This window comes from Myodes glareolus, chromosome 3 (genome assembly GCF_982192425.1).
Source record: "Myodes glareolus chromosome 3, mMyoGla1.1, whole genome shotgun sequence".
In the NCBI taxonomy this organism is placed as follows: domain Eukaryota; kingdom Metazoa; phylum Chordata; class Mammalia; order Rodentia; family Cricetidae; genus Myodes; species Myodes glareolus.
In genome coordinates this window covers 19,410,680-19,425,193 of record NC_142028.1, presented here as the reverse complement: position 1 = coordinate 19,425,193, position 14,514 = coordinate 19,410,680, and the positions used below count along the sequence as shown (strand labels likewise).

Sequence of the window (14,514 nt, the reverse complement as noted above, 5' to 3'; positions counted from 1 at the left end):
TTCCCAAACTGTTCAATTGCCAATTCACAAATACTTAGAGAAAAATACTTATAATATCTAAATTTCTTCATGTGAGACTCTCTTGTCTCCTGATTTTCCTTAAGGATTTTCAAAATCATTCCCTAAATGGTCTGGGCCCCTATGCTTCTATGTTTTTAACCTATATCTGAGCCACAACAGCACTAAAAGAAAAGCCCACCTCAATCTTCTGTTTGCCCAAATCAGAACAAATGGGTGAGCAGAAAGAGCACCATTTCCCAGAGTCCAGACAGACAAAAAGATCAGGTATTTTTCCTGTGAATCAGAACTCCAAACCATCACTAAATATGAGAGAAAGTAAATAGTGTATAACAGTACAGAAATAATGAGAGTCTGCAAGGCTCTGATGTGGGCCACAGTGCTGACATCTCTGTATTCTTTGGCGTTGCGCTGCACGTTCTTCAGATGTCTCCATAGGGAGAAGATGAGCAGAAGGAAGGTTGCCAGGGACGTAACAAATGGTGTGGATGAAAACATAGGATTGGTGAAAAAAAGAAATCTGCAAACTTGTCCATAGTTATACAATCTGGAAGTATGAGATACATTCCTTTGGACATCATCAATACACATATCAAAGTATATTTTCATAACAACAATGTTTAAGAACAAGAGAAATAGGGACACTAACAAGGTCACCAAAATGGCATTTTTAATTCTAAACTTTAGGTAAAGAAAAATAGTGTTAGAAAAGTTGGCTATCTTGAGAAAATAAAATATGTTTAGAATTGTAGTAAGCCAAATGTTACAATGATTGATCACTGCCCAAGTAATCAAATACAATCTTAACATTTTTCCAGTAAAGTGTAATGCAGGGTAAAGCACAGATATACACCCATCTAAGAACACCAACCAAGTCATAATGATCCTGGAAATTGCCAGAGCAGTGAGGATTTGATCCACTGAAGAAATCTTCCTTCTTTTGACCCAGTCTATGCAGTTCGCCAGAGTAATGAATCCATTTCCTAAGGTTCCCATTAGGAATTCCATACTTAAAAAGATTGCGAATGTTCTCTCTAGGACAGCAACCATTGTCTGCAAAATAATGTCCAAATTTCTGAGGATTTGTTAATATATTCCTCCAATGCTTCTTCATAATATGTATTGTATTCATTTTAAAAATTACAAATATAATATCACACAAACAAGTCGTAAGATTTAAAAATGACCCAGTCTACTTGTTTCCTCATGAAAATCTTGGACTGACAGACCAGACGGAAACTTCATCCAAACACTAACTAGCTTGTAGGACTCTGGAATCTGATTTAGTTGTTGATATTGAAGGAAACACTGTGTTTTTGTACTGCATACATATGGATAACAATATTTAGTTGCTCTTTTTGTTTGCTTTCAAACATATTTTATTATCTCAATAATTGAGTACTCATCAAAGTAATGTTCTAATTAATATGGAATATTAATTATTTATTAATTAATAAAGATCTGCACTGGTATGTAGAAATTAAGCATAAGGATTTATTAGACTCTTCAAAGGAGGGTTAGCACAAGGATACATATATGTGTGTATATATGAATGTATGTATATGACGTATATATATATCAGTTATTCCAATATTAATTATAAACTACTATCTAACAATGTGGCTCAAACCAAAAGTGCTTAAGTGCTTAATACTGAGAATAATACTTATGGATCACTTTACTTTATACAAAGGCATGTATACTGACAAAATCCATAAATACACATTAGTTGGTCCTAAATTTCTGTTACTCTAATGTCAAAATTCAGCTTGCTATTTTTCTCATTACCATACATATGGCTCACATTTAGTATCTCGATATTAAATATTGTTTAGACAGGACCCTCAGGTACAAATTATGGAGTATTAAATGTAAATATTCCTTAGGCTTGAGTTGTCTGCTCTATCCATGTGAAAATGAGTGAAAGTTTCTTTGTCTTCTCTTGAAGTCAAAGAAGAAAACCTACAAAGAATCTCTTTTAGCCTTCTTTTCTCTTTCCAGTAAGAGACATTATTTTATTAACATGAATGGCTTTCAGAATTAATCCATTACCCCTCACCCTCAACATCTATTTTGTGACCATCATTACAAGAACCAAAGTAGATAAGAATGATTTGCTGCCTAGGCCAAATGGACAATGAGCAATATCATAGGATTTTTTTCTCCTCCATAGGGAATGGGTAACTTGAGAAAAAAAAAAAAAACAACCTCAAACCTCAGCACTACTTCCAGAGACACAAAATGCATTGTAAAAATACATGAAAAAAATGTATTGTAAATATCAAAGCTGGTTGATAAAGACATAGGGTAGCCCTAGTGCACGGAGTGTGAGGCTGACTATCCTTTGCCTCCTGCAACAATATTGTAATATTGTGCAAAGAAAATAAATCTAATCTACTTTTTAAATTCCCACAAATATTTAACTTAGGTAAAGTAAAAGAACTTTGGAAGTCTTTCAGGAAAACCAAAAATAAAAACAAATAAATAAAAATTAATACTTACTGAAAGGAAGGCAGTTCTGTATGATATGACTCCTGTCAGATAAGAATGATGAACGCAGGAAAGCTCAAGAGACATGCAAACTACCATGGGGTGAGGTTCTGTGGAAAGAGCTGGCACAGGCAGCTTCACAGACTCTTGGGAAGACTCAGGACTTGGGAACTCATCAATAGCTACACATACTGAGGCAAGCCACCACAGCTCCTGTCACTGCCCTCCAAACACTTCTAATTTAACAACATCTTCTACTAAGCAAAGAAGCTTCTATATATGAGGAGAATACCAATGGGGATAATTACCAGAAATTACAGCTAGAAAACAGGTTAAAAAGTCAGTTCCTGAATTAGAAGCACTTCATTGAATTCAAAAGCAATGACGACTGTGTTTACAGGTTTCCATTTGACCAAAACTCCACTCAACTAAATATAATCCATCCCTCAAATTAGTGGCAAGAGACATCTAGTTAGGACTTTGCATCCCAGTTATTTCGTGACTCTACACAGGTTTCTTTCATTCATTCATATATATATATATATATATATATATATATATATATATATATATATATATATATGTGTGTGTGTGTGTGTGTGTGTGTGTGTGTGTGTTATAATGTATATATTTATATATAAGTATATATCAAATATACATATTGTAATGTATATATTAAATAGCATGTGTATATGTTAAAAATCCTCTACTCTAGTAGGGTTCCAAATGCCCTTTCAAATGTCCCTTAGTTTTAGATGATGTTCCCTAAATTCCCTCCTTTCTCCCTCTTCCCTTTTAATCTTCCCATTCTACCCTCCTGACCACTGGTATCTCCTTAACTATAGTCTATTTCCTCTTCCGCAAAAATTTTTCTTTCCTCCTCAGTTCCTTACTCTACTCCTACAGTTATTCAAAGATATGCCTGGATAACCTCTATGGTTATTCAGTTAGTGGCATGCCTATTGAAGTATTAAAAGTTAATATCTACATGTATTCATACCATATTTTTCTTTTTGGTTCTTGGTTACCTCAGATGATTTTATAGCTCAATCATTTACCTGTGAATTTCATGGTTTTATTTTTCTTAGCAATTTACTAATCCCATTGATTGTATGAATGTACCACATTTTCATAATCTATTTATCTGTTGTCAGACAGCTTAGCCATTTCCAATGTCTGTCTTTAATGAATAGAGCAACAATGAACATAAATGAGCAAGTGTTTCTGTTGTACGATATAGAATTCTTTGAGTATATGTCCAAGAATAGTATAGCTGGATCTTGGAGTTGATTTATTCCCAACTTCCTGAGGAACTGCCACAATGAATTCCACCGTGGCTATTCAAGTTTGCTTTCCCACCAGCAATGGGTCAATGTTCGCCTTATATGGCATCCTTATCAGTATGAGTTGTCATTTTTTATTGATCTTTGTCATTATGATTGGTGCAAGTAGATAAAATCTCAAAGTGATTTTGGTTTATGTTTCGCTAATGACTAAGGATGTTGAATATTTCTATAAGCTTTTCTACACTTGTTCTTAGCCAAAAGGCTGAGAAGCGATTCTATAAGCATTTCTTATCCATTTGTGTTTCATTTCTTAAGAACTATGTTTAAATCTGCATACTATTTTAAATTTGATTATTTGTTTTCTTGATATTCAGTTTTATGAGTTATTCATTTAGTTTATATATAAGGCTTCTAACAAATGTGCAGTTTGACAAAATCTTTTCCCATTCTGTAGCCTGGTGTTTTTTCCAAATGAGGTGTCCTTTGCTACCCAGAAGCTTTTCAGTTTAACAAGATCCCATTTATTAATTATTGATCTTAATTTCTGTACTAATGCTATTCTGTTCAGAAAGTCTTTTTCTTTGCCCATGAGTTCAAGATTTTTATCCCCCCCCCACACACTTTATTCCTATCAGATTGAATATTTCCTGTTTTATACTGAGGTCTTTAATCCAATAGGAGATGAGTTTTCTGCAGGGTGATAGAAGTGGATCTATCTGTATTCTTCTATGTAGACTTAACATGGATTTATATATGTGGTTAACTATTGCTGTGAAGAGAGAGCTCTTCTTTGATCAGTTATCTGTATCCCCATAAATAACCTTGATTGACGTTATTGGTTCAACAGTACTACCTTGGGTTGAAATTTTTGTTTGATATGTTATAGCTAAGCTATCTTGAGTGAAAAGATTCATATTCTCCCAGGAAAAAAATATATACCACAAAAATTTTCAATTCATATTTTGCAAATGGGCCCTTCCATTGGTTGCAATTTTACATGATGTTATGAAATGAAAGCTCAAATCACAGTTGAACCATGCAAATAAAGACATGCCTCGAAAACATGCAAATATTCTCTTTCATTGCTTTGCAATTCATCTTTGTATATTTACATAATTTGGACTAATCTTTCATAGATATATGCTAGTAAATTTTTTTAACTAAATGTACCAAACCCACCCCATCTAAGACTCCTAGAAATAGTGGAGAGGGTGTCTGAACTGGCCTTCAGAATGGTGACTAACCTAACTGTCATCATAGGACATTCATCCAGAAACTGATGAAAAGCAGATGCAGAGATCTACAGTCAAGCACCAGGCCGAGATCCAAGAGTCCAATCAAAGAGTGGGAGGAGAGATTATGTGAGCAAAGAAGTGAAAGACCTGTATGGCAATAACTTTAAGTCTTTGAAGAAAGAAATTGAAGAAGATATAAGAAAATGGAAAGAATGTTCCATTGTTCTTAGATAGGTAGGATCAACAACGCAAAAATGACAATCCTACCAAAAGCAATTTATAAATGCAATTCCCATTAAAATCCCAACACAATTCTTCACAGACCTTGAAAGAACAATAATCACCTTCATATGGAAAAACAAAAATTTAAGATAGCCAAAGCAATCATGTACAATAAAGGAACTTATGGAAGCATTACCATCCCTGACATCACGCTTTATTATAGAGCTACAAATAATGAAAATATCTTGATATTGGCATAAAAGCAGACAGGTAGACCAATAGAATCAGATCAAAGACCCTGGCACCTACCTATGAACCTATGAACACTTTTTGATGAACAAGTTAAAATTATACAATGGAAAAAAAAGCACATCTTCAGCAAATGCCATTGACATAACTGTATGTCAACATGTAGAGAAATGCAAATAGATTAATATCTGTCCCCATGCACAAAACTCAAGTTCAAATGTATCAAAGACCTCAACATAAATTCAGCCACACTGAACCTTATAAAAGAGAAAGTCGGCTTCATAGGCAAATTGTGAAGCCAAGGACAATGGCACTGGGTTTTGATTCTAATGCATGGACTGACTTTGTGGGAGACTGGTTTGTTTGGATGCTCACATTTGCAGACCTGGATGGAGGGGGGAGGACCTTTGAATTCCCATGGGGCCTAGAACCCTGACTCCTCTTAGAACTAAAGAGGGAGGGAGAGGTGGGGAGGGGGAGGGAAAAGGGAGGCGGGGAGGAGGTGGAAATTTTTAATAAATAAATATATAACTAAGGGAAAAAATCTTTAGCAACCCTTTAACAGACAGCAGACTAATCTCCAAAATATATAAAGAACTCAAGAAATTAGACATCTAAATATCAAATAATCCAACAAGAAATGGGTCACAGTTCTAAACAGAAAGTTCTCAACAGAAGAATCTCAAATTACTAAAAGACACTTAAGGTACTGCTCTACATCATTAGACATCACAGAAATGCAAATCAAAACGACTCTGAGATGTCATCATATAACAGTTAGAATGGCTAAAATCAAAAACAATAATGATAGCTTATGCTAGAGAGAATCTGGAATAAGGAGAACAAGCCTTCATTGTTGGTGGGAGTGCAAACTTGTACAGCCACTTTGGAAATCAGTACAGCAGTTTCTCAGAAAATTGGGAATTAACCCATTAGACCCAGCAAAACCACTAATGGGCATATACCCAAAGGATGCTCAATCATACTACAAGTATATTTTGTCAACTATGTTCATAGTAGCATTATTTGTAAAAGCCAGAATTTGCATACAATCTAGATGCCCTTCAATCTAATGAAAATGTGGTACATTTATACAATGGAGTACTACTCAGTGGGAAAAAATGGGATCTTGAAATTTTCATGCAAATGGATAGAACTAGAATAAAACATATTGAGTAAGGTAACCCAGACTCATAAAGACAAACACAGTATATACTCACTCTTAAGTAGATATTAGATGTAAAGCAAAGGATACCCAATCTATAGTCCGCAACCTCAGAGAAGCTAGGTAACAAGAACCCTAAGAAAAATATACATGAATCCCCACTGGGAAAAGGAAATAGACAAGATCTCCTGAGAAAATTGGAATCATGGGAGTGGAGGGAGAAGGGATGGTGGAAGGGAAGGAGGAGAAGATGAGGAGAATGGAGGAAACCATGAGGGAATGGGATGATTGAGATGGGTGAAAGACCAAGAGGGAGAACAAGGAAAGAGATATCTTGATTTAGGGAGCCATTATGGGGCTATCAAGAAACCTGGTGCTAAGGAAATTCCTAGGATTCCACAAGGAATGACCACAACTAAGACCCCAAGCAATAGTGGAGAGGGTGCCTGAACTGGCATTCTACTGTAATCAGATTGATGACAACCTTAATCATTATCACAGACAGACCTTTTATCCAGCAACTGATGGAAGCAGATGAGAAGATTCACAACAAAACACTGGACTGATCTCCCAAAGTCTAGTCAAAGAGAGGGAGGAGTGATAACATAAGCAAAGGGTCAAGACCATGATGGGTATATCTACTGAAACAGCTTACCAGAGCTATTGGGAGCTCAAGGAAACAGGACTGGCAATGTGGGTGACAGTTGTGTGGCTAGGGTAGTCTGTGTGGTCACTGGCAGTGGTACCAGGATTTATCCCTAGTACTTGAACTGGCTTTTTTGAGCCCATTCTTTTTGATGGGGTACCTTCTTCAACCTTGATATAGTGTTGAGGTTCTTGGTCCTGCATCAAAGCGATGTGCTAGAATTTGTTGACTACTCATGGGAAGCCTTACCATTTCTGAGGAGTGGATGGGGGTAGGGGTGAAAAGAAGGTGAAGTGAGTGGGAAGAGAGGAGGGAGTGGAAACTGAGATTGGTATGTGAAATGAGAAAAGACAGGTTTTGAAAAAATTAAATTCATCTTAAAATTATAAATAAATGGGAAGAGAAACTAAAAAGGCGTACAAATACATGAAGGATGAACAATATACTCTTGAATCATTACCAAGATATTAAAAAATTAAGGTAAAAATTTAGAATTTTGAGAAAATATTGGAAAAGTACAAATTTATTCAACCGAATATTGTCATATTTATTCAACAGAATTTCTCAAATGTATTCAACAGAGAATTCTCAATTTATTTAAACTATTTTCTCAATGTTTTAACAGAGAATTTCAACAGAGAATAAATTTTCAACAGAGAATTTCAATTTTCTCAAATTTATTCAACAGAGAATTTCTCAAATTAATTCAAATTTATTCAAAAGAAAATAGAAGATGAAACTAAAATATAAGGTAATAAGGGTTTTGCATTTCTGGGCTTATATCAAAGCTAGGATAGCAAGGAAAGAGAGGCCTGTCTCAACTTACTTTCTTTTTTTTTTAAGTAATTTTATTAAATTATAAAAGTTTCCATTTCCGCCCCTCCTCCCAACACCCTCCCACTCCCCCCAATCCCTCTACTCCTCCCTCGTCGTCCCTAAGGGCAGTCAGGGTTTCCTGCCCTGTGGGAAGTTCAAGCTCCTCCCCCTCCCTCCAGGTCCAGGAAGGTGAGTATCCAAACAGTCTGGATCCCCAAAATCCAGTAAATGCAGAGGAAACAAGTCCCAGTGTCATTGTCAATGGCTTTTCAGAAAGACTCCGGGCCAGCCACAGTCAGAGAATCCGGCCACATTCAGAGAATCTGGTTGGATTACGTCCTCATTCAGTCCCAGTCCAACTGGCCTTGGTAAGCTCTCATTAGATCCGTCCCCTTGTATCAGTGGGTGATAACATCCCTCGTAGTCCTTATTTCCTTTTTCATTTTCTTCGTCCTTCTGCTCCTCATTTGGACCTTGGGAGATTCAGTCCGGTGCTCCAATGTGGGTCTCCGTCTGTATCGCCATCCATCTCTAGATGAAGGATCTATGGTGATAAGCAAAATATTCATCAGTATGGTTATGGGCCAAGGCCGGTCCAGGCACCCTCTCCTCTGTACAGAGAACAATCTGGGGATCTCTCCTTGGACCTTGGATCCCATATATAATCAAGTCTCCTGTAATCCCAAAAATGACTCCCTTAGTTGAAATATATTCTTCCCTGATCCCATATTCATCCTTCCTCCCTCGCCCCCATTCCGGTCCACCTAGCTTTCCCCATTCCTCCCCTACTCCCTTCTCTCTAACCCTATCCCCTTCCAACAATGCTCCCACCCCCCCCCCATGCACCCGAGGTTACCTGGGACTCTTGTCTATTTCCTACCTCTTGGCGGATAGCTAAATAATCTTCAGCAGGTTCACCTTCTTATTTAGCGTCTCTAGGATCATGAATAATAGGCTCAAAGACCATTAATTATGGTTAGAATCCACTTATGAGTGAATACATACCATATTCCTCTTTTTGGGTCTGGCTTACCTCACTCAGTAAAACGTTTTCTATTTCCATCCATTTGCATGCAAAATTCAAGATGTCATTGTTTTTTACCGCTGAGTAAAACTCTAATGTGTATATGTTCCACACCTTTTTTAACCATTCTTCTATTGAGGGGCACCTAGGCTGCTTCCAGGTTCTGGCTATTACAAATAGTGCTGCTATGAACATAGTTGAACAAACACTTTTGTAGTATGTTAGGGAATCTCTAGGGTATATTCCCAAGAAGACCTCCCCTGCTCTTGGATTGGGAGAATCAACATAGTAAAAACGGCAATTCTACCAAAAGCAATCTATAGATTCAATGCAATTCCCATCAAAATCCCACCAAACTTCTTCACAGACATTGAGAGAACAATAATCAAGTTTATATGGCAAAACAAAAAACCCAGGATAGCCAAAACAATCTTATACAATAAAGGAACTTCTGGAGGCATTACCATCCCTGACTTCAAACTCTATTACAGAGCAACAGTGTTGAAAACTGCTTGGTATTGGCATAACAACAGAGAAGTCGATCTATGGAATCGAGTAGAAGACCCGGGTATTAACCCACAAACGTATGAACACCTGATATTTGACAAGGGAGCTAAAGGTATACAATGGAAGAAGGAAAACATCTTTAACAAATGGTGCTGGCATAACTGGATGTCAACCTGTAGAAGAATGAAAATAGATCCATATCTATCACCATGCACAAAACTCAGGTCCAAATGGATTAAAGACATCAACATTAATCCGACCACTTTGAACCTGATAGAAGAGAAAGTAGGAAGTAGTCTACAAGATATAGGCCCAGGAGACCACTTCCTAAGCAGAACCCCAGGAGCGCAGACAATAAGGGAATCAATAAATAAATGGTAACTACTGAAACTGAGAAGCTTCTGTAAAGCAAAGAACACCGTCAGTAAGACAAAAAGGCTACCTTCTGACTGGGAGAAGATCTTCACAAACCCCTCATCAGACAAAGGTCTGATCTCCAAAATATACAAAGAACTCAAGAAACTAGATACTAAAACCCTAATTAACCCAATTAAAAAATGGGGTACTGATCTGAACAGAGAATTCACAACAGATGAACTTCGAATGGCCAAAAGGCACTCAAGGTCATGCTCAACCTCCTTAGCGATCAGGGAAATGCAAATCAAAACAACTTTGAGATATCATCTTACACCTGTCAGAATAGCCAAACTCAAAAACACCACTGATAGCCTATGCTGGAGAGGATGTGGAATGAGGGGAACACTCATTCATTGTTGGTGGGAATGCAAACTTGTGCAGCCACTGTGGAAATCAGTGTGGCGGTTTCTCAGGAAACTGGGAATCAACCTCCCTCAGGACTCAACTTACTTTCTTATTGTCCAAAAATTATAACCCATGGGTGGAATGACCAGAGAGAAGAAAGTCATTCCAAGGACTAAGACCAATAAAATTGCTGGAAGACTCTCACTGAATTACAACTTGAAACTTAATTTTAGTGGAATTGCTATGAGTTTCTTTCCTTTTAAGTTGATGTTGGCTATGATCTTGATGTAAACTGTCTTACTCATGCTTGGGGATGTCCCTTGTGTCCTAATCTATTCTTGATTTTATCATTAAGGAATGCTATGTTTTGTCAAAGGCATCTAATGAGGTGATAATGGATTTTTTTTCTGACAATTTGTTTATATGCTGGACTGATTGATTACATTTGTCAATTTATGTATTATAAACTCTGCATCTCTTGGATGAGGCCTCTTTGACCATGGTGGATGGATGATCTTTATAATGTAGTCCTGAATTCAGTTTACAACTATTTTATTGAACACATGTGCATCTATGTGCATAAGAGAAATCAGTCCCAGATTCTCTTTATTTGTTGGACTTATGTGGTTTAGATGTCAGGGTAACTATGGTCCCATAAAATGAATTGGGCAATGTCCTTTCTATTTCTATTTTGCAGAATAATGAGAATTGAAATTAAGTCTTCTTTTAATGTCTGGTAAAATTCTTCACTAATCTATCTGGTCCCAGACTTGTTTATTTGTTTGTTTGGGGGGCTTTTAATGACTGCTTCTCTTTCACAAGGGGTTATGTGTCTGTTTAAATTGCTGATCTGATTATGATTTTGCTTTGGTATGTGATAGGTATTAAGAAAATCATTTACTTCTTTTAGATTTTCCAATTTTGTAGGGTACAGGTTTTAAATTATGTTCCTATTATTCTCTGGATTCCTCAGGGTCTGTTGCTATATCCCCTTTTCATTTGTAACTTCCTTAAACCAGATATCCTTTCAAAGCCTTTTAATTAATTTGGTTAAGAGTTTGTGAGTCTTGTTGATTTTTTCACAAAACAAATATTTTGTTTCATTGATGTTTTGTACATATTTAATCTGTTTTATTTATTTCAGCCTTAAGCTTTTCATTTCTTTAATTTTGTTTTAGAGTTTTCATATGTGATTGCCAATCACTGCATACCTATAGCTAAGAGGCAAAGGCAGGCAAACTCTGAGTTTGAGGCAACATTGATCTACAAAGCAAGTTCCAGGTCTACCAGGGCTGTTACAGACATCAGGAAATAAGCAAACAAGAAAAGAATAAACAAATAGAATACCAAATGTGTTTTGAAATTGAAAATTCAAAATTATAAAATCTTCATGTTGAAAATTTATTATAAAAATTTAAAATATGAAAATTTATTATGAAAATTTATTATGCTATCAAAACTTTAAAATCCTTTAAAAATATTATGAACACACTGACAAACCTGGAACCATCAAAATTATGTAAAGACTAGATTTACTTATTTACTTATCTTTTTCACATGGATCTTGCTTTTTCCCAGATTATCCAGAAAAGTTTCATCTGGATATCATAGGCCTTACCCATAACCACCTAACATTTTTCATAGCTGTAGAAGAAAACAAGGTACCTTCATGTGCTTGCATGAAAATGAAGATATATCTATCTATGTGTTTTAAATTCTTGCAAGTGTGAACTATTAGTAGTAATATTTATAAAGTCTAGCTGAAGTAGTTTATCATAGAAATTTAAGTTGGTATATACAACTCCTGAAGCAATAGGGTTTATAAAATTTTAATTAAAATTTGATCTATATATTGTTATAGATATAGATATTATTCCCTGGAGTTCCTGAGAAGTGTTAAAGCTATTTTCTAATAATATCACAGATGCCATTATTCCAACCCTAAATACTGAGGATGATTATTTACAATTTACTTTTTAGAAGTAAATGCATTCAAACAGATAAACATGTTTATTCGTATGTGTAAATGGAGGCTGCTCCTTTGTTTCCTAGCCGCTGATACCCTAATAATCACATAGAAACTGTATTAATTACAACACTGCTTGGCCAATAACTTAGGCATATTCCTAGGTATCTCTAACATCTTAAATTAATCCATTTCTATTATTCTGTGTATTGCCAAAAGGCTGTGGCTTATTAGGTAAAGTTCCAATGTCTATCTCCTTTGGCAGCTACATGGTATCTCTTTGATGCTTCCTACTCTCTCTATAAATACATATCTCTGTTCAGATTTGCCGCCTGGCCTTAATCTGCTAAACCATTGGCCAAAACAGCTTTATTCATCAATCAATAAAAGCAACACATATATAGAAGGACATCCTCCATCAAGTATATTTGCTAGAATCCATTGTAGACAGAAGTTTCTGTTCTGCACAGTCCTGTAGTCATTCAGGACCAACAAAACACACAGAGGCACTCAGAGACTTATATTAATTATAAACTGTTACGTCTATTACATTAGCTCCGGCTTATTATTAACTAGTCCTTACAACTTAAATTAACCCATAATTCTTATCTATGTTTAGTCATGTGACTTGTACCTTTCATCAGTGCAGCATTCTTATCTTGCTTCCTCTGCATCTGGGTGGCAACCAATTTCGGCCTTTCCTCTTCCCAAAATTTTCTTAGTCTGGTTACTCTGCCTATACTTCCTGTCTGGCTACTGGACAATCAATGTTTTATTAAATCAATATGAGTGAAAAATCTTTACAGTGTACAAAAGCATTGTCCCACAGCAGTTCCCCTTTTTTTTCCTTTTCAAAACAATACCTGAATTTAATCTTCTTTGTTTATCATTTTTCCTGACTATTGTCCATAACAACTTGTAACCAAGACACTAAACAAAGACAAACATCCATAATCCATTTTGGTAGAATGTGGATGCAGATTTCTAAGCTACTTTCTGCTGATTGGGTGTGCTGATAATCATATGGGGACTTAAAGACAATTTAGTATTATGGTCAAGTCCTGATTAGGTATTCTGTGAGCCTGGATCATCAAATCCAGCAGTTCCAAGACTGTTCTAGAGGTAGAACTCAGAGGAAACTGCAGCAGACATCTTCAGAAATGTTGGATTATCTAGACCATCTGTTTCCACTGGAGATTTTTTAGGGGGTTCTTCCTTGATCAAACCTGATTTTTTAACCCAGAATGAATCCAAAGCCTCTTATTTCCTGTGAAAACAAAATCAAAACTTCTCCAAAGTAACATATCTTTTGATTTAAATTTTGAAATCAAAGTGTTTTCAAAATATATATGTTGGATTAATCCAGCAACATTTATAGTTAATGTCTTCTAATAGCTCTTGCTCCTTTCTCAGCAGACAAACAATTCAAAGACAATACAATAACATATAGTATCCAGATTCTTGGTATTTTTTCTATCTTTTCTTGGTATTGATTTTATTTACTCTAATTCTTTTATTTTTATTCTTAATTTTTTGAGTTTTTGAGACAAGGTATCTCCATGTATCTTTGGATACAATATAGTTTCCTACACAAGAACTGAATAAGCACAACAACAATAGAAATGATAACACAAAATGGGAAAACTTTATATGGCCTCACTCATAAATAGAGAATTAAAGGCAAGTAAGTATTGTTGAGAGCTGAAGTTTTCCTTAGGGATCAACCCTACAGTTGTTAATTTCATATCAAATGATCAGTCCTGAAATCAAACACATTTGAGTAACACTAATATACATATTTTTGAATTTGATACATATATATATATGAATTAATATATTTTTAAAAGAGGCTATGAATTTGAAATGAAGGAAGGTGAGAGCATTGAAAAAGTGGAGGGAGGAAAGAAAAGAGGGTAAAAGATGAACATATATTTAAATTTTAAAAATGAATGTACAAAAATATATTTTATGACCATCATATGGCAAAAAATTTACCATTTTATTTTATTTTAGAGAATATGCATACATATTTATCTTAGATTTCTCATTTTATACTTTAAAATTTCAATTCACAAAAATAATGTTATTTCTTACTGCAAGATTTCCTTATATTCCAGGAATCTACACC

At 35.5% G+C, this 14,514-nt stretch overlaps 1 protein-coding gene across 1 annotated transcript; it reads right to left on the bottom strand.

The window, feature by feature from the left end:
- Positions 1–147: 147 nt before the first annotated feature.
- LOC125399330 (taste receptor type 2 member 113-like) lies at positions 148–1,068 on the bottom strand. The gene has a single exon (XM_048432800.3). The coding sequence runs from the start codon at positions 1,066–1,068 to the stop codon at positions 148–150; it is 921 nt and encodes a 306-aa protein (XP_048288757.3).
- Between the last annotated feature and the right edge of the window lie 13,446 nt (positions 1,069–14,514).

Bases quoted from the DNA above. Each gene is read 5' to 3' on its own strand.
- LOC125399330 (XM_048432800.3), bottom strand. From the start codon at position 1,068: ATGGTTGCTGTCCTAGAGAGAACATTCGCAATCTTTTTAAGTATGGAA.